General features: G+C 40.7%; 1 protein-coding gene across 1 annotated transcript; it reads right to left on the bottom strand.

The window, feature by feature from the left end:
* Positions 1-1,341: 1,341 nt before the first annotated feature.
* On the bottom strand, positions 1,342-24,672 carry LOC308384678 (brevican core protein-like). Its single transcript, XM_080863242.1, has 15 exons — positions 24,619-24,672; positions 24,229-24,499; positions 18,170-18,252; positions 17,678-18,055; positions 17,048-17,222; positions 15,825-15,952; positions 15,135-15,428; positions 12,206-13,057; positions 9,987-11,831; positions 4,053-4,160; positions 3,689-3,847; positions 3,517-3,599; positions 2,601-2,745; positions 2,284-2,466; positions 1,342-2,130 (listed from the first exon to the last, which is right to left on the bottom strand). The coding sequence occupies exons 2-15, from the start codon at positions 24,246-24,248 to the stop codon at positions 2,027-2,029; spliced, it is 4,557 nt and encodes a 1,518-aa protein (XP_080719368.1). The 5' UTR covers positions 24,249-24,499; positions 24,619-24,672; the 3' UTR covers positions 1,342-2,026.
* Between the last annotated feature and the right edge of the window lie 3,137 nt (positions 24,673-27,809).

Below are 27,809 nucleotides of genomic sequence, written 5' to 3'. Positions count from 1 at the left end.
AAATTTCAAAATAAGAGCTCTTCTTTTTCTTGGTTATTTTTTCTTAGACTTTACCTAATTTATCAAGAGTATTAAGAACAGCCTTTCCCTCATTTTTAACTTCACTGATCTGTATTTCTTTGAAATGATCATCTCGTCTAAAGAAAACTCGTCTAGCTTATGAATGAATTTGTGTAGTATCATAAATTAGTGTCACTAATTAAATTTCAGTCTCACCTGTTTAAAACTTGTCTCCAGTTTTTGATTTACTGACTGATATTTTTTCTTTTTCTTTCTCTGGTGATGGTATAGGAGAAACAGGTCACAATTCAGTAAGCTGCAAATATGAAGGTGATTTATTTCTAAAGAATGAGCAGCCATATTATCCTCAGAGTTTCCTTATGTTAACAAAAAAACCTAGTTAAAAACACAGTCTATAGTATATCTTACTAAAGTGGAATCACATAGAAACACAACAGAGTGTCAGCCGCTGCAGAAAACCAATATACAATTTTGAAAAACAAAGTACACCCTCGTTCATTTCAAAGGTTTTACATGTTAGAACATTAATTAGAACATTAATCATCTTCTTCTCAACAGGTCAAAATCGAGGTAATGAGGAAACTAAAAACATGAAATTACTCACCATTACATTATGTATTTAACAAATACTGAGCCAAGATACAGAATCAGCATGTGAAAAATCCCACCCCAAGTTCACCTGTACTGCAAGTACACTCTTACTGGTGTGTAATAACACAAATAATCATATCTTACCTGCAGTGGGTGTCTCAGAAAATTCAACCCAAGGTCAGATAGTGCAAGAAAAGAAAAAAAAAACCCCAAAGGCCTCACTTAACATGTTAAATCAAAGTCCATGACAGACAAATAACTGTGAAGCACGGTGGTGGAGGGCTAATGATTTGGGCTTGTTTGCATTCAGTGAGTCGACCATGAGCTCCTCTGTGTACCACAGTGTTGTAAAGTAAACTGTGAGGCCATCTGTCTGACAAATAAAGCTCAAACTGGGTCATGCAGCAGGACAGTGACCTCGAGCACAGCAACAAATCTCCAACAGAATGATTTAAGGTGTTGCAATGTTCACAGACTACTTCTGCATTCTGGCTTAGTTTTTAAATAAATACTGACACACTGTAATATGTCATGTGACGATGTTCATCTGAGGTTGTATTTAAATCAATTTAAGACCTGCTAAGGACCAGATGATTTTTTTAATGTCCTGATGCGGACAATCTCAGAACTGACAGAGGTGTACTTTTCCTTTCTCACGACTGTAGTTTCAGGTAACACACTGGCAGAAAATACAATACATGACATGAAGTCTACACACAGCACTGAAGGTGAAATAGGAGAAAGCTTTATTCTTTGCTCTGTTCTACAAAACTTTATTACAACATAAAGCTGACGAACAAAACTGCGTCTGCCGGACACGAAAAGTTTCTCTCTGGAAAATGCGGACATCATTTGAAAAGGACTCTATGTACAGTATTTATTGAGCGTTTGTTGAAGGTTCACTTTGGAGTTTTAGGAATCTTTGACAAAGAAGGAAGACGACACAAAGAACAGCAAAACATTTCTACTGGATACTTTACAAATGTCTCAAAGACTTTAGCACCATTTTGTTAAAAAGGTTCTTGATATAACAATGAGAAAAAATAGATTTAGAGCTGACCTGGTAACAAACAGTTCACACATTTATTTCTTTTCAGTCAAAGGGATTTAACAGGGAATCACTGGGAGAATTTTTGATTTTTTTTTTGCTAACTATTTAAAGCATACTTATCCAAACACGGTAGAAAATATTACAAAGGACAAGAAATAGGGCGTTTCATCTCCCTGCCTGTGCACTCAGTCTTGTTCTCATTGGCTGGTGGGAAGTTTTGCTTTGTGTCTTTTTGTGCGTCTGTGGGGTTTTTTTTATCCTGTTTTGATTGGTTCATTGGTAAAAAGCACCTGATTCTTTACACCCTGTCACGTTACAGTAACAAAGTTTGAGAAAGCAAGACAAGAAGAGCACGGCTGACTTTTAGAACCTGATGTCCCAGTACTGCAGCGTCGCTTTAGTGGCCTCAAAATCATCTTCGGCTGCAGCAAAATCGTTGTCGGTCGTTGACAGCAGGCCCCCGTCTTCTGAATTAGAAAAAAATCACCGTGGTTAAGACTGAATTTGCTCTTTTTTTCTTCTAATTTAACATTTATTAATCACTTCATATCAGCTATTAAAAGACGATTGAATATTAAATGTATGTTTCATGTCTTTTCTTGATTTTTCTCTTATCTCACCAGTCAAGCAGAGGATCTGCGGCCTCTCCCAGAACCCTCCAGACAGACACCTGATCAGGGGGTTAAACCTCTGCTGGAAGCCCTCTGCGCATCGATAGCGCACCACGGCGTTGGTCTCGTAAGTCTGTCGAGCTTTTCCATATATGGAGGCATTTCTGACCCTTGGTGGTGGTCCACAGGAGGCTGTGGGAGGAGTTAAGATGCTTAAGTGCCTTCTCTGGGCTAGAATAAGTAGAAAACAGCTCGAAGCATCAAGCTCACGAGGGAGTTAATGAGTAATGAAGTGCTCTTAATGATGTCCCATTAGTGTTACTCACAGGTGCCTTTCTTGCAGGTGTATGAAAGGTGATAGTTGCAGGGCACATCGCTCCAGCGTCCGTTATCGTGCCACACCATCACCACACAGTCCTCTCCGGAGAGAAAGTAGCTGTCTGGCTGACCCCTGTACCAATTCTCATAAAGCTGTGAGGTATGTGTTATGTATGTTATTTTTATGTGTATACAAAGAAACAATAATCACAATAGAAATAGTTGAAAAAGCATAATATACATAATGTTTTCATTCTCCTCTTCTTCTTTGAGGTAGTTAATATTTAATAGTCTGGTGCCTTCCTGCATCCTGCTTGGTTTGTGTCTTACATAAGAGGTTTCAAAAAGAAAAACATAAACAGCAAAACTCGTTATGATAATAGATTTTCATTCATGATCATCCTGGCCATCATAAATAATAACCTACAGATGTGCTACTTTCAGATGCTCCCTTATTCACAAGGGGTCGCTGGATTCCTCACTGTTTTCACTGTGTCTTTTTTTTCCCTTGTTGTTTGTGCTACCACTTGACATAATTGCCTTTTAGGTTCAATTTTACGGTCACATCTCAGTGCCTGCCTAGCAAATGCATCAGTGTTTCATTCCCCGTCACCCTCAGATGTTCTAGAACCCAGAAAAATGTAACTAAGCACAGGTGCTGGATAGCATGCAATCTGACATCAAAACTTCCAAGTAACTTAAATAGACTACAAGGCAACTAAAATTAATCACGAAGCAAACACAAAGAAACAATATATTTTAGTTATCGTGGCTGCAAAAGAAAAAGAATCTTGATAAATAGAAAGTAGATCTTAATTAATACACCGGGTGTCTGGTTCTCCAGTTTGAGCATTTCCCTGTTTTTGTTTTTTTGTACTCTGCAGTTTTGTTTTGTTTTTTGCACACATAATAAAACCTCCTCACCAGTGGGTTCCCATCAGACCAGTGGAAATCATCCTCAATGGTCTTGTCATTCAGACCGGTCCACTGGTATTCCTTGTAGTTGTCTGTTGACCAAGAAGTGGAATTGAATTTATGAGGAAAGAAATGAAAGCCACATTGTTTTCTCGTTCCCAAATGTGTTAAGGAAACCTACTGTTGATGTAAGCCTGTTCTTCAGGGGTTATTATGGACACCAGGTGAGCTCCCATCATGCGGCAATGCTGCTCTGCAGCCTCCCAGCTCAGACGCTGGCTGAAGTGTCGATAGCAGAAACCGTGAAATTTATCCCAGCCCGGTTCACATCGCTCCCGGTCTGAAAACATCACAGAGAAGAGAACAGGACAGCCAAACCAACAAGAGTCTTCAGATGTATCTGCAGGCTTTTATACTGAATAATTATATAATTTTCACTTCAGGCTGCATTGTAAGAAAATTACTGCTTGGCTTATTTTTGTTTGGAAACTTCTGGCTGATTCCCATCATATGTAACGTCCATTAAAGAGCAGAAGCGAGCTCACCGGCCTGACAGAAGTTTCCTTCATACGTCGGCAAACAGAGGCATTTAATGTGACCACCTCTGTCCGTGCAGGTGCCTCCGTTAAGACAGGGGTTGAGCAAACAGGCATCTGAAACACAACAGAGGGCAACTTTAAATCACTGTGCACCTGAAACCACTGGTCAAAGACTCATTTGTTATGTAACTGAATAATTACACATGTACAGGAAGACAGCCTTCATTTATGTGTAAGTCTAATTGGTGCCTGTGTTAATTAGAAGGCAGTTGAAGCACGTATGCTGACATTAGGTAAACAGCTGTAAGTAAATGTAGCAGGAACCATTTAGAAACTAAAGGGCATCAGGGTCGATGTTAGCCAACAGATGGCAGCAGAGGAGAACCTTTACAGCGTGGCCTGAGAGGGAAAAATCGTCAAATCTTCTTCTGGCATGTGTGCGATGCTTCCTTCTCTTTCTTCTTCATTTCTTCATTAGTAATAAACGCTCTCAAAAATCTTGTGGAAGAGGGAATCTAGACATGGATGTATTAATGTTGGGGGGGTGGGGGGGGTGGGGGTTGTTTCCTATAATATGGAGCCCTGTGGTTCTAACAATTAAAAAAAGGGCCCACTGGTCATTTTATTAAGCGGTATGCACTGATTTGCTGGTGTGCCAGTGGTACAATGAACTCTTTTGTTTGCTTTGTTTACCATTTTAATCAAAAGATGAGATGATGAGATGAGAAAAACATGCCCTTTTTAAAGTCATTGGACAGTAATATTCAACTGACCACCTTCTGACCTGCTGCTGCTTTTCATTAAAATGTTGAATTGTGTACATTTATAAGTGAAAATTTTAAAAAGATGAAAAAAACTAAAGAAACACCCTTCAGCCGTGCTAAATGTTGACATTGCATAGTTTGTCCACCAGAAGGCACTCTGCAAATTCCCTGTTTGCATCACATGTCTGCAAAAACATAAAAGTATTCACAGCCTTTGCATTGACACTGAAAATTTAGCTACGTTACATACTGTTTCCACTGTTCATCAAAGTCAGACATTTTTACAACTTAGTTGGAGTCCACTTGTGGTGCATTAAGTTGACTGGAAACAATTTAGAAAGACACAACTGTCTTTATAATGTCTCTTAGCTAACAGCGCATGCCAGAGCACAAACCAAGCCATGAAGTCCAAAGAACTGTCTGTAGAGCGCCAAGACAGGATTGTATCAGGATTGTACCAATGAGCACAGTGGCCTCCATCAACCGTAAATGGGAGAAATTTGGAACCACCAGGACTCAGAATTAGCCTCCTGGCCAATCTGAACGATTGGGGTAGACAGGCCTTAATCATTGAGGTGACCAAGAATCCACTCTGTTCACATTGACAGAGTAACAGCATTACCCTGTGAGGACAACCATTTGTGCAGCACTCCACCAGTCAGGCCTGTATGGTAGAGCGGCCAGACTGAAACCACTGCTCAGTAGGAGGCACATGAGGGCATACTTGGAGTTTGCTAAAAGGCAACTAAACTTTTTAACCTGAACATGAAGTGCCATGTCTGGAAGAAACCAAACAGAATTCATCACATGGACAATAACATCCGTAGAGTGAAGCATGGTGGTGGTAGCATCATGCTGGGATGTTTTTCAGCAGCAGGAACTGGGAGAGTAGTCAGGGTCAAGGGAAATAAGGATACTGCAATGTACAGAGACATCCTTGTTGATAACCTGCTCCAGAGTACTGTGGACCTTGGACATCTTCTATCAGGACAAATACCCTCGGCACTAACTCAAGAAACAAAGGAGTGCCTTCGGGATCACTCTGTGAATGTTCTTAATTAGTTCAGCCAGAGCCCAGTCTTCAACCCAAGATCTGAAAATGACTGCGGACCGATGCTCCCCATCCAGCCCGATGGAGCTCCAGAAGTTCTGCAAAGAAAAAACTGTCCAAAAACAGGTGTGCCCAGTTTGAAGCATCATAGTCAAAAAGAGGCTTTAAGTGCTACTAAAGGTTCTTCAAAAAAGTCGTAAGCAAAGGCTGTGAGTACTTATGTACATGTTATATTTTTGATTTTTGATTTTTAATAAGTTTGCAAAAATTTCAAGCAAACTTTTTTCACTTTGTCATTATGGGGTATTGTATGTAGAATTTCAATGTCAAAAAAGGAATTTAGTGGGTTTTGGAATAATGCTGTAACAGGACAAAACGTGGAACAAGTGAAGCACTGTGAATACTTCGTGTGTACTGTATATTTATCCATTTTCCTAACTGCTTATCTAGTTCTGGGTCTGCAGGGGGGTTGGGGAATGTCTACTGGCATCTTGTTATATTTATCACAATCAGATGATATCTAAAGAGAAAAACACTTCTGAAGCTTCATTTTGCTTTTCTAAATTTGTAAAACAAAGGAAAAACGAAACCATGAGTGTTCAAGCTGGAATTAAACATTTTACAAGTGGATTCGGTTTGTTTGCTTCCTTTGACACCCTGTAAACAAGAACTATGTGCTGCCTGTCATTATCCCCACATATTGCTCTCTTCAGAAATCTCTTTCATTGCTCAGATCGTGTGTATGAAAGGTAATAACTGCTTTACACGAATCAAATGAGATTCACGTGCACTCAAAGTTAAACCATCATTCAGTTTTGATGAAGAATACACAGATGGTGGATGGAAAACCACTGAGGTGCCTTTCAAGTCTTACCTATCAAAAAATGAAACTTTATACTGTGACGGTGTTCACATCTGAGACTTGTTTTTGTTTGCTTTTCAACAGAAACAGAGTTTAGATTCACGGCTCCATCTGTGAGCCGATTTCCTTCCCTTTTGTCAAACAACACAACAATAACTTGTCTGCAGACGACAATGCAAGGCTAGTAATTTCAATTACTGAATGATTGATGACTTTCTCATTGTGTTTCTCTGCCTCCTTTCCTCTTTAGGCTGCCGACTGCAGTATTTTATCACCATGAAGAGTCCATTGTATAAAGATCATTATTCACCCCAAAAAAGGCTTAATTATGGTGCTGAAGCTGAAATTATGTATGAGAAATAGGAAAGGCTTCTGCATGCACTAATCTATGTAATACTGAGGTTTTTGGGGGGAAGGCAAACAGTTTGGATGCTTGAAAATTGTCTTGTAATAGAAGTGCAGCTTGGAGAATGCACATGTTTTCCATATTTTTCATCTTTATGAGTCCATTTGTGGAGTAAAACCATGAAAAGCTTACTTACTTACTTAAAATATATAAACTTTACTTAACCTCCTAGGACCTGGCATCCACATGTGTTGTATGTGGACATCACATTTTGGGCTGTCTAAACCAAAATACAAAATTTTGCTCTACAAGGGCCTAATATCCACTTAGGAGGACATTATACTTCCACTGCGCTATCGAAATTTAAAATGAATGTCCTCATATGTGGATCTCATTTTTCTCAGAAACAAAAATCAGGTAAAAAAAAAATCTGGTAATTCTTTGTTTTTTTATATTCATCAGGTCCCAATCAGCCCAAACAGCAAAGAGAAATTAAAAATGCATGCCATGAAAGAGTTCAGGTCTCAGGAGGTTAAAACAACAGCAAGTAAAGCCCACTTGGGTCCAAATTAAAGTAATAAGGTTTGGCATATGGCGGCCACAGACTATTGTGACTATTGAGTGTGGAGGAGATACCAGTACACATGTTTTTCGGTGAGGAGAGCTGGACAGGGCTATAGATGGGCATTAAGCCAACAGCAAAATAATTTCTGCTCCAATGTGGATGGAGGAACAGGAGAAGCACTATCAAAAACCTTAACCTCCTGCAGGTTACTTATGTGCGTGTTTCTGATCAAACCATCAGATCCAGACTCCATGAGGGTGGCGTGACAGTACAGCATCTTTTACTGGGACTTGTGCTCACAGCTCAGCATCGTACAACTCAATTGGCATTTGCCAGAGAACACCAGTACTGGCAGGTCCACCACTGTAGCCGTTTTCACCTCACAAAAAAGAGCAGGTTCACACTGAGCTTCTGTGACAGAGGCGAAAAAGTCTGGAAAAGCTGTGACAAACATTACGCATTCTGGTTTGAGAGTGGGTGGCCGGTGTGTATAGGCAGTTATTGGGGAACCAATGCGTTGATGCCATTGATTTACCCACACATCCCCCAGACCTGAATCTTATTGAGAGCCTCTGAGATTCAGGTCTGGGAGTAGATCCCCCACAACACCACCTGCCATCGAGTCAGGAGCACGACCAGACATTGTCACATTGTCAGGAGTGCACATGGGGCAATAAACATTACTGCTACATCATGAGACAAGTTGGATCCGACTGTGATTTTGATTTTTTTTTAACGTTTTTTTTGCTGTGATTTCGAATCTACAGTTCTCAATTTCGTTTACCTCGAATTCTACATTCAGTAAAGATTTTTAGTGTAAATATTTTGTTTCTCAAGATCCACACGATATCTTAGTTTTTTTTCAAAAGCTGAATTATTCTGAATAGTGTTTGACTTACAATATTAACATACACCAGGTTGTCAGTGGCCTTTATTGACATACCCACATGGAAATCTTAATAGAAGAACTCTGAAGTCGACTTTTTCCAGTTTCTGAAACTGTGCTTGATGAAATGCAAGTCAAGCCTTAAATGGTTTGTTGGTGACCTGGTGGATGTTAAGAGCTTAAAAGCAGCTTTTCTCTTAAATAAGTTTCCATCCTAAATTTCCCATATTTCTTGAAGTTGAGTCCACAATGGCAGCTGCTTCTTTTGAAGATTCAATAAACCCGATTATATGGAAGCCAAGTGCTCCAATGGAAAAATAAAGTGCAGTTTTAAATAAGAGAATTAAAATTCAAAAATATTTCATTTAAAAGATGAATTTAAAACCATGAGAACTGTGTTTTATGTTTGTTTGTTTGTTTGTTTGTTTTGTGGAACAAATAAGCTTCCATACAATGCATCAATATCCACAGCTGCCACATGAAGTCAAAAAACGAATGTACCAAAGGGAAGGAATATAAAGTAATGCATTTATCAACTTGTGGTAAGACAAGAAACCAATAAAGATTTGTTGCCTTTATCATTATTAGACCTAAAAACACAATACAAATCTAGAACAACTGTGATTAAACAACAATTTTTAAGTCGAGTATGAAACATTAATGACAAAAGGACACGTGAACATGTTGCTAAATGCAAACACTCGTGCAATCTACAATGAAAAGGTTTTGTGCTTGTAAACATAATAATCTGTGCTTTTTGTACCACAGTGACTAAAACAGCAATGAAAAGGAAGAAAGAAAATCAGTTAAGACTTAAATATAAAGCATTACTGCAGCTTCATTGGTCAGTGCTGTTACATTCAAAGTAATTGTTACTTTCCAGAGAACGATTAAGTCCCTTATTATGTTGCTTCCCAATTAATGGAAAAGATACTATGAAAATTGAAAGATAGCAAGAAGAAAATGATTTTATAATATCTTTTGCACCTGTTTGGTCCAGAGATGGATGATTTACAAATAAAATCTGATGAATTTAGCTATAACCATCACTCTGGCAGGTCCTCACTGGAGAAGAAACCCGTCATTCAAAAACACTAGTAAATACAGTACTTCACAGAAGTCATTCTTTGGATGAGGAAAAAACATCATGCATAACAAGACTGGACTGTGGACAAATGTCAAATGGGAGCTGTCCCAGTGTGAGAATCTTGGAGGGTAGAGCGGGGGAGTCACAAGGAGAGGAGTAAGGAGTGTTTAAGGGGAAGTGGGAAGAGTCAGAAGGGTGAGTGGGCTTGCTGAGACAACAGGTGAAAAAAACGTGGGAAGTCATTTGAAAAGCAGGACGGGTGTTTTACAGAAAATGGAGCAGAGGCAGGTTGGGCAGAGGAAAGACGAGGAGTTTTAGTGCATCACTGTGTCGAGCAGGAAGAGGACGGTTAGACTGATGAAAGTGGCATTAACATTACCTGAAGATTTCCCAGTACCGCCTACGGCTGCCCTCTCATTGGGCATGATAAGCAGAGTTGGCGGCTGGGTGAAAGTAATGTCAACATCTTCCAGAGCGTGACCCACTGGTGGTATCAACATTTTGGGGGTGGTGGTGGTTGGGCTCCAGGTGTGTCTGGACCGGTGTGTGGTGGTGGTGGTGGTAGCTGCGGTTGTGGTTGTGGTGGCGACAGTGGTCGTCTTTGTGGGCTTTGTACCTCGAGAAGAACTTGAAGCTGCTGTGGAGGTTTTTTGGCTGTACTCATTGCGAGATTCTTGGGGTTGAGTTGTGCTGGTCAACAGATCCCACTTGGATGTTTGAGAACTGGAAGGAAAGATGGCGAAGTCCTCAGAGGCATCAGTTTTCTCTTGAGATGTCGGGGAAACATTAGTTTCATCTTCGAGGGTCGGGGCAACAGTAGCCTCTTCTTCAAAGACACGGATTGGGATAACGTTGGCTTCGTCTTCATCAAGCACAACAGTTTGGGAAAAATCACTATCTTCTTCTAGGGCTGAGGAAACATCAGCTTCTTTCTCAGTAAAAAGAGCTGTGCTAACATTAGCTTGTTCATAGACATGGGTTGAAGAAGTGTTAGCCTTTTCTTCATACTCAAAGGAAGGAGCAACATTAGCTTGTTCAAAGACTCGAGCTGAGGACATGTTAGCCTTTTCTTCATACTCAAAGGAAGGAGCAACATTAGCTTGCTCAAAGACTCGAGCTGAGGACGTGTTAGCCTTTTCTTCATACTCAAAGGAAGGAGCAACATTAGCTTGTTCAAAGACTCGAGCTGAGGACGTGTTAGCCTTTTCTTCATACTCAAAGGTAGTAGAAACATTAGCTTCTTCTTCAAGGGTTGAAGAGGTGTTGGCTTTTTCTTCATACTCAAAGGTAGGAGAAATATTGGCTTCTTTTTCAAGAGCTGAGGAAGTGTTAGCCTTTTCTTGCAAGCTAATGTTTGAGGAAAGATTAGGTTCTTTTTCAAGGACAATAGTTGGGAGAACATCAGCTTCCTCTTTAAGGGTTAAAGAAGCATTTATCTTTTCTTCATACTCAAAGGTAGGCGTAATATTAGCTTCTTCATCTTTAAAAACAGCAGTTGGGACAGCATTACTTTCATGGGCTGAGGAAACATTTTCTTCAAAATCAACCGTTGGAGAAACAATGTTCTCTTCTTCAAAATTTAAAGAAAAATTTGCTTCTTTTTGAAGAGCAAGGGTTGGGGAAATTTTTATTTCTTTTTCCAGAGAAACGGAAATGTTGGCTTCCTCTTCAAGAGTTAAAGACACTTCACCTTCAAAGGTTGGAGCAAATTTTATGTCTTCTTGAAGGGTGGTCCTAAGTGTATCAGGTACATGACCACTTGCTTCTTCATAAGTATCGGTCACAGTATCCAAATACATTCTGTAGCCTGATGTTAGATATAGTGCTGTGGGCGAACTGGTGGATGAGTGAGAAGTGTTTGAGACGTCTGGAGAGCGAGTGGTAACTGAACTTGCTCCAGACACTTGCAGGTCTTCAGATTTTGATGTGGGCAGCATTTTATCCTCATTTTCCAAACTGAGCGTATCTTCAATTTCTAAGCTTGCACTTCCCTCCTGTTTAGAGTTGGGGGACTCCCACAGCTGTGAGGCTGTAGAAAGAATATCCAAGCCCAGTTTGTCAGAAAGGGGTGACTGAGATGAGGCTGTCAAATGTGGAACCACTGTCTGAGGTTCAGCATGGGTGCTGCTGGCAGAAGCAATGGGAGACGGGTGAGTGGTGAAGCCAGAAGTTGAGGAATCTGATGTGGAGATGAAACTGGCTGGACTCATATCGAGTTTGCTTTCTGGAAAAGAGCATAGAACATTATGGGATTACATATTGTTTTTGAGAAGTATATTTAATTGCTTGGATGAGAAAAATTAGAAGAAACAATAAGTCTACTGTCAATCTCTGACCTTCAGACCAAAACGATTAGAAACAGGAAAACAGCTAGCTTTTCAGAAGGTAACAAAATCTGCCCTCTTCACATAGGTGACCAAACTCTAGGACGTTACAGCTCTTAGCCAGAAGGTAGTCCAGAATATAACCCTTTTAGTTCTTCTATTATAATAAAAAACATAAAATGTGACATGGATATCTCATGCTAGCCTAACTCTTGACAAGAAAGTAATTTATCTAAGATAATAATGTTTGAACTTTTGTGGGACATGCACATACCTTCAGAAATATCTCCAGAACCATCCAAAGGAGCCCACACTGAGGTTAGCACCTCCGGAGTAGATTCAGTAGTTTGGGATAATTGTGTAAGAAGTGTTGCCTCTTCTTCTTCTTCTTTTGAGGCCTCAGTTGGGGGAAACATCTGCTCAGAGTCTACACGGGTCTCCTCCAGCTCCACTTCAACCATGGGGTTAAGGGTTAAAGTAGTAGCCTCCAATAAACTGTCCTCTTTAGTACGGTTGCTGTCGGTCTCACTGTAGTTGGGTTCTGATTTGTTAAAAGACAGGGTGGTCTGTTGTACTTCTTTGGTCTCATTCAGAGTTCCAGATGGCTCTGTGTTTACTTCAATATTTGTGTCTGGCTCTGTCTGGTTCTGCATCTCAGGCTCAAATGTGGGTCTTTCAGACTGCTGAAAGGTGAGACTCGAGTTCTGGCTGGAATATGTTTCATTGTAATCAGTGGGCAGAAATGATGTGTTCTCTGCTGAATTGTGGGTTTCTGTGATAGTGCTGCTCATCAGTGCTGTAGGATGCTGGGAATTGTAGCTCATTTCTGTGGGAGATAAAGTTTGGTCGAGCGGCTCGTGTAGTGCAGGCGTTGTGTGGAGGGGAGACTCTGTTGTGTCTGATATCAGCATTGGGTGTGTATCAACCGGGCTTTCTGTAGTTACAGAGACAGTAAAATAAGGCAATGATTCAAGCATGCTCTGGGCCTCTCGCTCCACCTGTTCTGCTAGTTGGTTCAACTGAATTTCTTGATATTTTTCCGTAAGAATAACAACATTGTGTTCAATGTCTTCAGGTTCTGTGCCCACATAGTCCATCGGAGAGTCAGTGGAAGCATTTCTGTTTTCTGCAGAGAGCAGACAAACAATTAAATGTAACATGTGAAATATGGAACAAACAAATCTAGTTATGCTTTCTTTCTTGTTAAATATGCACTACATATTGTTCCAACATCATATTTTTATTCCCTTCTAGAGTAGCTTTTCATGAGTCATAACAGTCAAAATAATGCTTATTTATCTGATGATGGGCTTTGATATGAACTCTCAGTTCATTCTCTGTCTAAATCAATATGTTTGGGCCCATCTCCCTTCAAGCCAAGTTTCAAGCTGTGTTTGAGATTACCAGGTTATCTTCATATACAGATGCCATCATATACAGTGGCTTGCAAAAGTATTCGGCCCACTTGAACTTTCCCACATTTTGTCACATTACATCCACAAACATGAATCAATTTTATTGGAATTCCACGTGAAAGACCGATACAAAGTGGTGTACACGTGAGAAGTGGAACGAAAATCAGACATGATTACAAACATTTTTTACAAATAAATAACTGCAAAGTGGCGAGTGCGTAATTATTCAGCCCCCTTTGGTCTGGGTGCAGTCAGTTGCCCATAGACATTGCCTGATGAGTGCTAATGACTAAATAGAGTGCACCTGTGTGTAATCTAATGTCAGTACAAATACAGCTGCTCTGTGACGGCCTCAGAGGTTGTCTAAGAGAATATTAGGAGCAACAACACCATGAAGTCCAAAGAACACACCAGACAGGTCAGGAATAAAGTTATTGAGAAATATAAAGCAGGCTTAGGCTACAAAAAGATTTCCCAAGCCTTGAATATCCCACGGAGCACTGTTCAAGCGATCATTCAGAAATGATCCCCAAGACAAGGCCGTCCACCTAAACTCACAGGCTGAACAAGGAGAGCACTGATCAGAAATGCAGCCAAGAGGCCCATGGTGACTCTGGACGAGCTGCAGAGATCTACAGCTCAGGTGGGGGAATCTGTCCATAGGACAACTATTAGTTGTGCATTGCACAAAGTTGGCCTTTATGGAAGAGTGGCAAGAAGAAAGCCATTGTTAACAGAAAACCATAAGAAGTCCTGTTTGCAGTTTGCCACAAGCCATGTGGGGGACACAGCAAACATGTGGAAGAAGGTGCTCTGATCAGATGAGACCAAAATGGAACTTTTAGGCCAAAATGCAAAACGCTACGTGTGGCGGAAAACTATCACTGCACATCACTCTGAACACACCATCCCCACTGTCAAATATGGTGGTGGCAGCATCATGCTCTGGGGGTGCTTCTCTTCAGCAGGGACAGGGAAGTTGATGGGAAGATGGATGGAGCCAAATACAGGGCAAGCTTGGAAGAAAACCTCTTTGAGTCTGCAAAAGACTTGAGACTGGGGCGGAGGTTCACCTTCCAGCAGGACAACGACCCAAACATAAAGCCGGGGCAACAATGGAATGGTTTAACACAAAACATATCCATGTGTTAGAATGGCCCAGTCAAAGTCCAGATCTAAATCCAGCCAAGAATCTGTGGCAAGATCTGAAAACTGCTGTTCACAAATGCTGTCCATCTAATCTGACTGGAGCTGTTTTGGAAAGAAGAATGGGCAAGGATTTCAGTCTCTAGATGTGCAAAGCTGGTTGAGACAGACCCTAAAAGACTGGCAGCTGTAATTGCAGCAAAGGTGGTTCTACAAAGTATTGACTCAGGGGGCTGAATAATTACGCACACCCCACTTTTCAGTTATTTATTTGTAAAAAATGTTTGGACTCATGTATGATTTTTGTTCCACTTCTCACGTGTTCAAATAAAATTGATTCATGTTTGTGGCTGTAATGTGACAAAATGTGGGAAAGTTCAAGGGGGCCGAATACTTTTGCAAGCCACTGTAGATTACAGACCAGACCTTTTTGAAGCCAGGTATTTATTGCAATCTGAAGCAGGATGTTATTATATCAAACTGTGGCCTTGTTAAATCAGATCAAATTAGAGAAACTGTATTAATCCCAGGGAGAAACTGAGTAAATACGAGCCAAAAAAGGGAAAATCATAAAAGGTCCACTTTAGAGTTTTTGTCAAATTAACAATCAACAGTTTGCATTTAAAGGCACAACATTATCACCTTTGAAACAGTAAACATCATGAAGGCTGGATGGCTCTGGGAAGCCAGTCTGGTTGCTGAATTGGTAGAGAGTTTTGACGCCAGGCAGAGCACCCCCACAGCGTTCCCTTGGGGTTATGATGGGGTACCGTACGCTGCCATCAGACAGCCAGCCAGGGCTGCAATGGTCCAGTCCTTCACTCCAAGCCAAGTAAAGCTGTGCTGTTGTAGCCAGCTCTGCCCCTGCAGCTCTGCAGTACGACTGCGCTTCATTAAATGTTAATTGCTGTGGGATGAAGTCATGGAAAACCTCCCCTACAGACAGAAAATTTGTTCAGTCTTTTACTTTTTCTGGATACAAGTGAGTAAAATGCTGGCACATAATGGCACGACTGCAATTATGTGCCAGTCTTAATTTATAATGGATATTTGTATATAGTAAGTGGCATGTTTTTATCTGATGTGACACATGACATTTCACTACAGAAAGTAAAAACATATAATTATATGTTTGAACTAAATAAAATCATTGTAATAGTTATTGTCCATCACAGATCCCTAATGCCGTTTTCCAAATGTAAAATGTATAATTTGACTTACTGACAAATTAGGCCAGATGTATCATTATTGCATTAAGCCTACTGGCAAAAAAACAAAAAACCCAAATCCTACTATTTACATATAGAAGTTATTAAACTGTTAAATTCCTACCATTAATTTCGTCTACATAACAATAAACATCGAACAGATCATCTGGATCCATTGTCCCATAGTTTCTCACTCCTGGTTGCCCATCCATGTCTCCATAGCAGCCTTCACGAGGCACTTGGATTGGATACCTGCAACAAAGCAGCAAAACAACCATCATCCTCACTTAAGACTCGACAAACATGTGACATAACATCAATGCTGCATTTGGCGATAGCTTGGTAAATCTGCAACATTACCAACTGGTAATGTTATGACACGTTTACTCTGTGGCCACTCAATAACCAGCTCACACATGGGTACTTATAGAGCAACACAAATATAATGTATTTACATATAACAATAACTATATACAATAACTATAATGTTATTTAAGAGTCTGGGTGTTTTTTTTTTTATCATACTAAAAGGCCTACATGCCCATGCTACTTTATTGTTTCCTTTGTTTATGCTGATGGATGGATGGTAGGTAATACAGGATTTCATAACTCCACTCCAACTCCAATTTACCTATGTATATCGACAACATGCATATAATGGCATGCCATTTTGATCTTGTGGGTTTGACACATAGTTTCAAATCTCATTGCCTTAAGTACATTTATACAGTTATTTAACTGACATTACATTTTTGATATAGTCTCTAAATACAGTAAACTAGTTTTGTGGGTCCCTTGCAATACTCAGGTGCTGTTCTACTATATAAAATGTTTTTTTACATCATTGTTAGATGGTGTCATTCATATAAATTAGATTTTATTGTCATGAGCCTCTTTTACTGTATGGGTGTATGTTTAACAGAAATGAATATTGCACTATACAGTTAAAGAGGGTGGACAGTGTGTTGCTAATGAAGTTGTTATAGGTGCATAAATGGGTCAGTTTAGAGGTTGGTGAGTGGTTTCTTATGTTAGGTAAGTATAATATGACATTGTTTTGTAATGTTGCTACCATAGTAAGATAATTTTGTTTGTATTGAGATGTGAAGCACACCTGAGGGGCAGGTGGAGAACGGTACCGCTATACTTTGTAAGTAAGCAACCTCTGAAACACTGTCTGACCGATGAAGACGTCAGTGATTACAAACTTATATCAAGAAGTCGAGTAAAACAACAAAAACATCTATATCAGCTGCATGAGCCTGTAAGATATGTTTTATCTATCTCTGTCTTTTTAATAAGTTGTACTGTGAGCATGATACAGAGGGCACACAGGTGATGAAATACCTGACAGACTGGTCTGCGAGCCAGCCCGCGTCACACTGCTCATATCCGTCGTAATAAGATGCAAGCAGCTGGTCGGCGGTGGCGATTCGTGCCCCGATGGCCTCACAAGCCCTCTGGGCCTGATGGAAGGTGAAGGCATACCGACCCAAAGCATCTCTGTAGTGGAACACAACACCTAAAAACACACACAGCATGCACATAATAACATACCTACAAATACATTAACTGCATTACCTGTTTCAACTGTTTTAAGTCAATAATTTGGAAAAGCTCCAGGAACAAAGACATCTTACTAAATGGAAAGAAACTGAGCTGGAAACTGAGCTACACAACTAGAAACAACTCATTAATTATCATTACACAGAGGATTGGGTATCTTTGGGTTCAGGCAGTTTTCAGTGGATTCTACTAAGATGAGAGATTCAGATATTTTCTTACCAAAATCACAGTGTGGAACCAATAATCAAACTGCGATATGATTTCAAAACACAGGAGTTTTAGCAGAGTCAGTATCCTTCTTGTGGTTTTTCTTTCTTTTTCTGAGAATTGTAGTTAAAAAACACAGTCTCTAATAATTCTGTGTAATCTACCCCAAACTTTACTAATGAGCCATGTCTTTCATCGCGTTACCTTTGACCTTGAGCTCCACGAGGTCACTGGCGTCCTCCAGGCCCTGCTGCACCTCGCAGCGGTAGTGAGCCGAGTCGCTGGAGCGCAGATCTCCCAACCAAAGTGACGCATCATCAGGGAAGGAGGTGTAGTTGAGCAACGCCGCTCGGTCTCGGTACGTTTCATTGACCTTCACCTTGTGACCCTGTACCACTAAGATCTGCGTTTCAACCCCCCTTGATATGACTGACCACTTGACCCTCGGTACAACAGGCGTCGCGGAGGTGGAGTTGGAGATGGGGGACAGAGACACCACACAAGGGATGGAAATGGAGCTGCTCAGTGGAGCAACAACTGGTCCTGAGTGGGGGATGCTCACGTGGAGCTGCTCCACCTCATCTGGAAATTAATAAAAAGAAAAGAAAAGTGAATCATGCTCCCACTTCTCAATGCACTTTTGTAGTCTCTGTTTATGGAATCAAAAAGTGATCAGGGGAAATGTAGACACCGTACCGTATGTGTACCGTAGAGTTTGGGTGGGAAAGGCCAGTGTGAGATGGCAGACTGCATAAAGAAGTGGAAGTATCTGCACATGTCTGTGGAGATTAAAAAGGCAAACACAATAAAATATTAATAAAATAAATAAAATGAAGAAGAAAAGCAGATATTTTTCTTCCAATTTCACAAATATGTAGAATTAAATAAAAATGGATTTTTAATAAGTACAATGATTTCTGACATCGGAGGTCATATGTTGTGTCGGTTCATCTTATCTTATCTAACCTATAAGAAGGAACAAATGTCCCAGACACATAAGAAAACTGAGGGATTCAGTTTCAGTTTTCAGGATATCAGTTGAAAGACTGAAATAACTATCCACATTATATTGAACAGACTTGGTGTTATCCCGCTGACATAAAGGAGCTGTAATAATGTTTTATTAGCTGCACAAATGTAATTTCTATCCCATAAAATGTCAGAAACAGGTCTCAGTATAATACCAGAGCTTTTAAATTTACCATAAACTTGGCCTCAACACATCAGTGAAACTGCTTCAACAAACACTGAGCATTATGGTTCTCATAAAACTACAATTTACAGCAGGCCTTTTTCCTATAAGTCAGGATTAGTTTTAGCTGAGCACACTAGAAAACTGGCAACAGAGTTTAAACATTAAAAAAATACAATAACTATAAAATTTTGTGAGAAAGACCCTTTGTTTTAAGTTGTAACTTTGGAGCAGAAGCTCTGAGTAAAACACACGTGTCCCAAAAAAAGCTCAGCCATACAGTATAAAAGACCAACTTCTCTGGTTTTCGAAAGGAAGCTGGAAGCAGAGGTTCCTGACCACAATTCATTCATCACCTCCAGGAGCTAATGACACGGCGTTTCAGCCCAGCGGTATCCTGCCAGTTCTCCGTCACCAGTCTGGCCCTGTTATTAACCCAGCAGCCGTGGCAAGACATCCACAGCGACTTCACACAACCTCCTGATTGGGCCGTCATTGAAAAACAATTAAATACTGGACAGTTTCAACAGTCGTCAAGGTGTTTCATCAGTATTCCTGTCAGTGTCATATTCAACCAACCTCACACTTCACCAGAAACACTGATAGTGCAAGGTTAGACCTTTAATCTTGCTACCTAAAGTTGTCGGATAAGAAATTTCTTTTATTATAAAACAGAAATTTTACACTGTACAATACAAGTCTTTATAGTATTAACTTCAGCCACAACACTTGAAGTTGGAGTAAATACCATTAATAATCTCATTATACTGCAATGTTCTGCTCAGCCTAAACGAACAGCACAGCACGATGGCAGCACTCTCCCCCAACAGAAGAATGCTCTCTGCAACAGCATAACTAGACTGAGCATCAACGACAGACGCCTAAATAATCCTGATCGCATTAAGACCCAGCCCACAAACCACAGGACCCAGAGGATTCCCTGGTCTCCTTCTGTGCCCAAATGGGTCAGAACTGTTTTGGCACCATGACGAGGATGTGTACAATGTGAGGCTGGTGGTAATAACCGGTGGCACCATTGCAAAGCAAGCAATCTGACTGTATATTGCTGTACAAAAAAAACATAGAAACACAGTCCAAGCACTGTAAAAACCTGTGACGCCTGCTTGTGTTTTCTTTCAAAAGAAAGTTTAGTATTTACAGTATACCGAGTGATTAACTGACATAGTGGGAGAAGCAGAAACTTAAAATTGTGGCAGAGGCCACAATTTTCATGCCACACATGTCATTTTATCACTGACTCATAGGAAAATTAGTCTTTTTTCAAATGCTCTGTTCCTCCAAGTCATCAGACTTGCACTTTTAGATCTCAAGGCATCTGAGTGATCGAGGGTTTCTGGAGAAAAATGAAAGTGATCTCTATTTCTATCTCACCCCTGCGACCACAATTTTAACATCAGAAACATTAAAAAAAAATTACAGATACTGTGGAGCAATGACTTGGGATCCTTATGCTTTTTAAACCTGTGTAGAGGATATAAGCAGTTTCACAAGAGGTGAGCGAAGCTCATTTGAGAGATTTGGACGGTTGGATACTCTGAGTTACACAAAATGCCATGACCATGGTAACTAACCGGGCTTGAGCGACACAGGTGGAAGCAACTGACAGCTGGTGGACATTTGATTGGTGGATTTAAATTTCCTCTCTCCCTCTCGCTCTCTAATCAGCATGACTATCCGGTGCCTAACAGGATCTCTGTTTCTTAGTGGAAGACCAGTGTGTTTTTACAATGCCAAATTTTAAACCCCAACCCAGCGCAGACAATCCAACACATCGAGTCCAGCAGTAGCAACAATCACACCACTGATAATCTTAAATTTTTACTGTTCTTGTAATGACGGAGATCACAATCTCCGTCATTAACAGCTAAGGAAGGTGGAGCTTTTGCACTGATTAGTGCTTTGCTGATACCACCGATCCAATAAAGCTGTAATTTGCAAAGAGCGTTAAAGATGATGGTTTAAACAGCCATATATGTTATCACATCACTTAGTTTTTTCCATAAACTTTCTCAATATGAGCCTCAGAGCCTCTAGTTGTCTTCTGCAAGGTACGGTACTACAAGAATTGACCTCCTGTATATCAAGTAGATCCCTGGTAAGGAGTCGGCACACACAGCTCAGTAACTTGTGTCACATTAAATGGCCTTCTTTGATGGTAGAATAACTGTTGTCTGTTTTCTTGCCAGCTGGGTGGACTCCATGATGCTGGTATCACTATTAGTATTCTTGAGAAGACGTTTCACAAAAAAAGCGAGGAGCGGGCCAAGAGGACAGCTGCACACTGTGCTTTCACTTCATACCAAGTCCCTTACAAAGGGCTTCAGGGAAAATTAAAGGACAGGGCACTGGCACACTTGCTTGCTTTTTCTCTTTTCTTTCTTTCACCCCTTTCATTGATGGAGAAGGAAGTTTAAAAGCACTAAGAATCATTCTAGGGCAGGCTTTGTACAAAAGAAAGGGCCACATTAAGACCCTGCACACTGATTCAAATGGTATAATGTGACAGTGTGCTTAAATACCGGTTTGTGCTTTCAGATTGATGACAGCAGAGAAAATCCTAGTTGCTGCTGGTTGTTTTGTGCCGTCTTTAGATCGCATTTTTCGGCCTCGCCTTCGCCAAGCACTTTGCAGGTCTGCTTGTTTTAGTGAGGTTAGCAGTGAAGACAAGTCAAGCTGAAATCAATGCCACCCACTGCAGCTACGGCCCACAAACTGCAGCCAGCACTCTATCCAAAAGGGCAACTAATCCAGAATCTTCTGTGGAATAATCAGCTACAGACTAACGCATTTATGGAAAAGAAAACATAAGAAATTGGCGTTAAATAAACCTCATCAACTTTATGCAAACATCCCTGTCAGTGCTGCACAGACATTCCTCTGCAGCCTGCATCAGTGTCAATGCACACAAACCAGGAAGAGGCTCCTGATCCCAGTTTAGCCAGCTCAGACATGTCAGTTTGACTGATGTGCTGTAAACTTGGAGGAGTGCTGAGCTGGAACTGGCTTTAGGAGGGATATGTCCAGGATAAAACAGAACAGGGTCCCATAAAAATGCACAGTTTTTGCAACTATGGTCTATTTGTTGTCTTCTTTTCTTCTCCTTCTAAAAGAAGATTTCAGTTTTCAGACTACATGTAAACAGAAGTTAAATGTAACATAAAGCAGCCTGTTCATTTATTTCAACTTCTTTTCTTTTTCTAGTGTATGAAAAAATTATTTAAGCACAGAGTTTATACTCTATCCAGCAGCTGCTTCCTAATGCAATTAACATTGAACAAGAAGTTTAAACCATATTAACTAAATCAATTTTATTTATTGGCCCTACACACCAGAACTCTGGTCAGCAGCTGGATATTCAGTTGGACAGTTGTGATTGAATAACTGACTCCCACAAGTATACATTCTTGCTGCTATTTGCCTTAATAACAAATCCATTTATGTTGATGACATTTGCCTGACCTAAACCAGACAGAAACCACTTTTACATCCAGCTCAAAACAAATAAACTTAATGTCAGTCTTTACTTCATTTGGAGACCTTGGCAGGGTCAAAGGAGGTGATTCAGTTCAGAAACATCAAACCCAGACTTTGAATATAAACACTGGCTACTGTACACTTAACAGCAGAGCGAGTTGGTAAATGAGGCTATTCACTCAGCACCACACCTCCAACTCCCTACATCATCAGTGGTCTGTCTCCTGTCTACAAGATTACCACTTTGGAAGAGCCACCCACCAGCTGATTCACCACCCACTTTGTCTGGGAACAAATTAAAGTGTGTTTTGCGCAAACACCTGATCCTAGGCTTGACTCAGTGGATCCACAGATGAAGCTCAGCCTGTACAGCTGTCCTTTTATACACAGGAGGCAATTTCCGCTTGTGTTCAGGATCAGGTGGGCTCTGCTTTCTGAGACGCATCACTTTCTTCGTTCAGGGCAAACATGCCCAGGAGTCAGGCACCTGCAGTTTGAGCTCAAATCTGCACTCAAATACTCAGATACACAGACTCTACTAAAGTAGCTTTGCATGAGCGATAGTTAGAAACACTGCAAAGTCTTTCAGCTTACCTGCTTTCTGAAACAAGCTCCTTCCCTTTTAGAGAAGAACCCCTTTAAATAAATCTTATTTTGACTGGCTGCCCCTCTCAAGAAGAAGGTCTGAATACTAGGTGGGTATGGCAACAGAGCTATTCAAGCACCCTGGAGCCTGCACTTTTGGCTCACAGGGGTTATTTTGCATGACATTTGTGTCACGGGGCACAAATGTGTTGTCCTCCGTCATATGCAGTAGCTTAATATTCAGTTTGAATTGCCAGGATTGCTCATTCATTTTGAATATTTTGACATGAGCAGCGATTCAGAGGTCTGAGCAAGGCTTGCTATTTATCTAATTATACACCTGAGTGCAACTCATCCTCAACAACAACAACAAAAACAAGAACAACTTCTGTAACTATAGCTTTAGCTGAACAACCTACTGGTGCAGTGGAGGATCAACAACATATCTGGCTCTAAATTGGAGCAGATGGCCGTCCATTCTCCACCATGCTTTACATTTCATCTTATATTTAGTGTAGAGTTCATCACTCTAGTTTGGGTCAGATCTCTAGATAGATTGTGAGCCACATTTTTACCAGCTGTGACTGTGGCTAGTTTTGACTTTGTGATTTTTTTGTGTACTGACCAATTTAACATGTAGAGAGGGGAAGGCCACTTTTGTGGGTTTTTCTTGTTGTATGTTTGCCTGTGTTTGTCTGTGGACAGAGTTTGTCCACATGAGAGAATTGCAGCTGTGCAAGACAGTCACTAAACTTTAAGCTGTGCAGCTGAGATCAATATAAAATCAGGATTTGAAGAGGGTTGTGGTCCAGCAATTCGATGGCATCCCACTGGAAGATGATAACATGATTACTCTGTCATGAAATTACAGCATAACCACACCACTGCTTTCTATATCTGCTCAAATCTGACCAGAGAGCCACAAACCTATTAAACAGAAGAAAGAAATCCTTAAAAGTCTGCTTCATCATTCAATTTGCCCTCTGTCTTTCTACCTGTCCATTACTGAACTCCACCTGAGGTGGACCACAGCGAGTGAAGAGTTAAAATACGCACTTAAAACAAAAAGCAGCTTTTTGTTCCCACAGGGCAAATAAAAGCACTGAGTGTGAAATCCCAGGAAAAGCTTTTGAATGGCAGGGGGGGGGGGGGCTTTGTAGGAGTCCAAATTGATAGTAAATGCGTTTAAAATAGCCCGTTATCCTTCCTTTACCTTTGTAGGTGTGCATGCGTAAAACACGGAAACACGGTTTAAACACAGTGGGGGACAGCAGTTTACAATTAATTTTAGGACCTTTCGGAGAACATCAATTACTACAGCGCAATTAAGTGGCAATGAGTATAATTGTCTTTAATCATACGTCCATTTAACCTGACACAGGAGATTCAAAAGAACTTTGGAAAGACCAAATCGCATCATCTACTGCGTATCATTGACCCATCGACCTTAAGGGAGAGAAAGAGACAGAGACGGTAAGCCTACCGGATGACTCTCAGCAGCATCTCAGCTGATGCAGGTTGCACTTCTTTGCTGTAAAGAGTATTTTCCGTGAGCGCCTGTCAGCGTGCTGCAGTGCGACTGTCCTGTCACGGGAAAAGCGGCTCTGGATGCTCTGCGCAGGTAAACGGTGGCTGGGACCGGCACACTCAGAGGCTCGGGGAGAAAAGAGGGAGTTGGGAGAAAGTGACGCCAGATATGAAACCCTGAACTGCCCACTTTTTCACCCAACAATCGGGATGGAGATGGCGCATGCCTGTCAAGGGGGATTGGGAGGGATGACAAGTAAAGAAACCGATGTTATAGGCTATGAAGTGAAGCCTGCAGAGAGGAGATGACCTGCATGTTTTTACTGCAGGGAAGCGGAGAACTCACTGAGCGTCACTTGGATGAACCAGGGTGAGGGGAGAGCAGTCAGCGCAGCGGTCCGGAGTGAGCTGCTGAAGCTGCTGCAGGTATTGATATTGCAGCACAGTCACATATCCCGGAGAACGATAAGGGACAATTTAAAGTACCGCCTCCTTCGTTATCTGTCACACCCCGCGGTATATTTTTAAATCATCATGAATAGCTTTGCATTCTGGCGCAGAGAGAGAGGTCTGGAAAATCCTGCACAAGAGCATTGCCCTGTCATTTACAATCGGAATCTGCAGAGCATGCTTGATTTGAATGGAACAAGCTGAAAACAGTATGCAACCCAGAAGCTTTTGCTATGACTGAAGGGTCACAACAAGATCACTTTTACCACTTTAAAGTATGTTATTTACAGTTGAAACTTTTATTTGAAATTGATGCATAAATAAATTCATAAAACAAAAAGATCTGGCTTTTACTCAAGGCCAAATGTGGCCATGTTTGGCTGACTAGCCTCAGACTAGCCTTCCCTATAAAGAACAGATTTCAGGTGTCCTGTGCCATAAATGAATCATAAGTAGCCCACATAGGGCCAAATATGCAGCACTTCTATGAAATGTGATTACTCCTCATCGAGGTTCTGGCAGAAATGAGCAACAATAAAACTTTTCTTCAATGAACAAATTAAAGGCAGGTTGAAAAGTCCACAGTTACAGTCTTATTCATGATGTTGTGTAAGTGATACAAGTGCAAAATGATGGCTGAAGAATGAAAGACTAGAGAGAGAGACAATTTTAGCTCCTCTTGTTTTCAAATTCACATAAAAGGTAATTTTATGTTAAAGGCCTCACAGTACTGTATCATCTCAACACAGCACTCCACTCTCACAATGCTGTCTTACTTGTGGTTCCTAGAATATTTAAAAAATTAAATGGGAGGCAGAGCCATCAGCTTTCAGGTCCTTCTTCTGTAAAACCACGAGGAGGACCATATAGGGCTGCAGGTGACCATGAACAATATCTTAGTAACAAGTCTAAGCTGCTGAGGGTTTCCATTATCCACTATTTCTTCTACATTCATCTCATTTCACTCACTATGTGTTTATACATCACTCTACATTTAATTAGGAGTTATTAGTGTGTGTTTTGTCTCTATCCCCTCACCCTTAGCATGAAGCAGCAGATGGCTGCACTTCCTTCAGCCTGGTTCTGCAGGAGGTTTCAGCTAATATTGTGCTTTAATGTTGTATATTTAAAAACTGTTTTTCTATTCTTCATTTCACACAAACCAGCAGAAACACTATAGACCGAACGTCACTGAGAACCACACAATCAGGCTTTGGTCCTGCCATTTATGGGGTGTGCACTGGCTCATCTCAGTCAGTAAAATGTGACAAAGTGGAAAAGTTAAAGCTTGATGCACTCAATTTGTATTTTCAGCAACGTTCTACAACATCTGTTAATGAAATACGCAACAGACACACACATGAAAGGAGCAAATGTTAGAGCGTACTTGTGCACTCTGCAGCGGGAGTGAATGATGCTTTGTAGTGGTCATACTGTGACTCGGCAGCAGCGGTCGATGCTGCACACCTCAGGAATCTCACACTCAGATAACAGCGGGACTGTCTGGGAAGGAAATGTCAAAGCCCGGAGAACAGACAGCGGTCACACTTACACCTATGAGTGTCTGTCATTGAGCTCTTTGGCACTTAAGGTTCTGAAATCCATCCTACATACAGCAAACCTGCGGCTGAGCTGAGGCAGTGAGACTCACTCTGAGTCAAGGCAAATGTGACACAATCATGAAATGAAGATGCAGGCAGGGCGTGGGCAAAGAATGTTATATTTCACTAGGTTTTCGACAGCCATTACTTGTAACAAAGTTTTAAGTATGCAGTTCATTGATGAATACTCAAAACAAGGACTTACCAATCGCTGAAGAAAACAAAATCAATTTAAAAATTGTTTTAGAAATATATTCATGAAGTTATTTAGATTTAACACAGAGTGGATCCTCAATTGATCGGGTTGCTGTTTCTAAACAGAGCTTTAATGTCTTTTCAGTCCTGAAGATTTGAAGCTGTTGCAGACTTGCTGCTGTGCTTTGAATCATTATCTTGTTACATGACCCAGTTTCGGTCAAGTGTTAGCTGTCGGACAGGTGGCCTCACATTTGGCTATAAAATACTTTGGTATACAGAGGAATTCATGGCCAGCTGAATGACTGCAAGATGCCCAGGTCCTGCAAAACAAGCCCAAATCATTATGCCTCCACCACCGTGCTTGGAATTTGGTTTAAGGGTTTGTGGTGACATTCTGTTTGGTTTTAACCAAATGCGGTGCTGTGAATGCCCAAACATCTCCACTTCAATATCACCTGTCCAAAGAAAGGATATTGTTCCAGAAGTCTTGCGGTTTGTTCAGATGGAACTTTGCAAACCTAAACTATGCTTGGAAGAGGCTTCAGTCTTTTTATAATTGTGCTGTCATTAACTTTAAAATTTAACATGCTAACCTAGGCCTGTAGAGTCTGAGATGTAGATCTTGGGGTTTCTCTGAGTATTGCATGGTAAATGCATTTGATTAGCAGTATCTGTCTGCTGCTAACCTTACTAATTCCCATGTAGGCAGTAAGGGTGCAGTTTAGTCCTAAAACTTTCTTCACATGACCTCATGTCCTGAAATCATGACTAAGGAATAACCACAATTTTTTCCACATCAGATTTCTTTTGTCTGAGACAGCCCAAAATAGCACAGTTTCTAGACAGCATTAGAACATTTAAATGACACATTTAAAGGTTATTATTCTTTTTGTGTGTGTGTTTGTGTCCATATATATGTTTCCTACATCAGTTTTTAGATTTTACACACAAAACAAATGACTACTTTACAAAATGTACATTCTCATACAAGTGAAACCTACTCATATATATAAGTAAAATTTGCCACATCTGAACAAGCAAAAGGATTTCAATTCTTCTCTACCTATAATAATAATATCAATAATAACAATAAACACTGAAAACTGGCAGGAGTTAGCATTGTTATTGGATACTTTTACTTAGCAACAGGATGAAATTACTTCTTCCACCACTGATGCCAGAGCCTCGTCAGATGGTTAATAATGTAATGTTAGTAACAGAGTGAGCTTCAGTCTACACCACTCCCACTTAGACTACACTGAATTCAGACAAGGAGTTAAAGAGGTAA

The sequence above is a fragment of the Rhamphochromis sp. 'chilingali' genome, assembly GCF_963969265.1.
Source record: "Rhamphochromis sp. 'chilingali' genome assembly, chromosome: 17".
Classification (NCBI taxonomy): domain Eukaryota; kingdom Metazoa; phylum Chordata; class Actinopteri; order Cichliformes; family Cichlidae; genus Rhamphochromis; species Rhamphochromis sp. 'chilingali'.
This window is presented reverse-complemented; position numbering and strand designations above follow the sequence as displayed.

What these genes read in the sequence shown, in the direction of transcription:
- LOC308384678 (XM_080863242.1), bottom strand. Translation starts at nt 24,248, where the DNA reads ATGCTGCTGAGAGTCATCCG. An exon ending in TTATGTAGACGAAATTAATG is followed by an intron (nt 15,429 to 15,824) that starts GTAGGAATTTAA and finishes TTCTGTCTGTAG; the next exon opens with GGGAGGTTTTCCATGACTTC. An exon ending in GCAGATCCTCTGCTTGACTG is followed by an intron (nt 2,131 to 2,283) that starts GTGAGATAAGAG and finishes TTTCTAATTCAG; the next exon opens with AAGACGGGGGCCTGCTGTCA.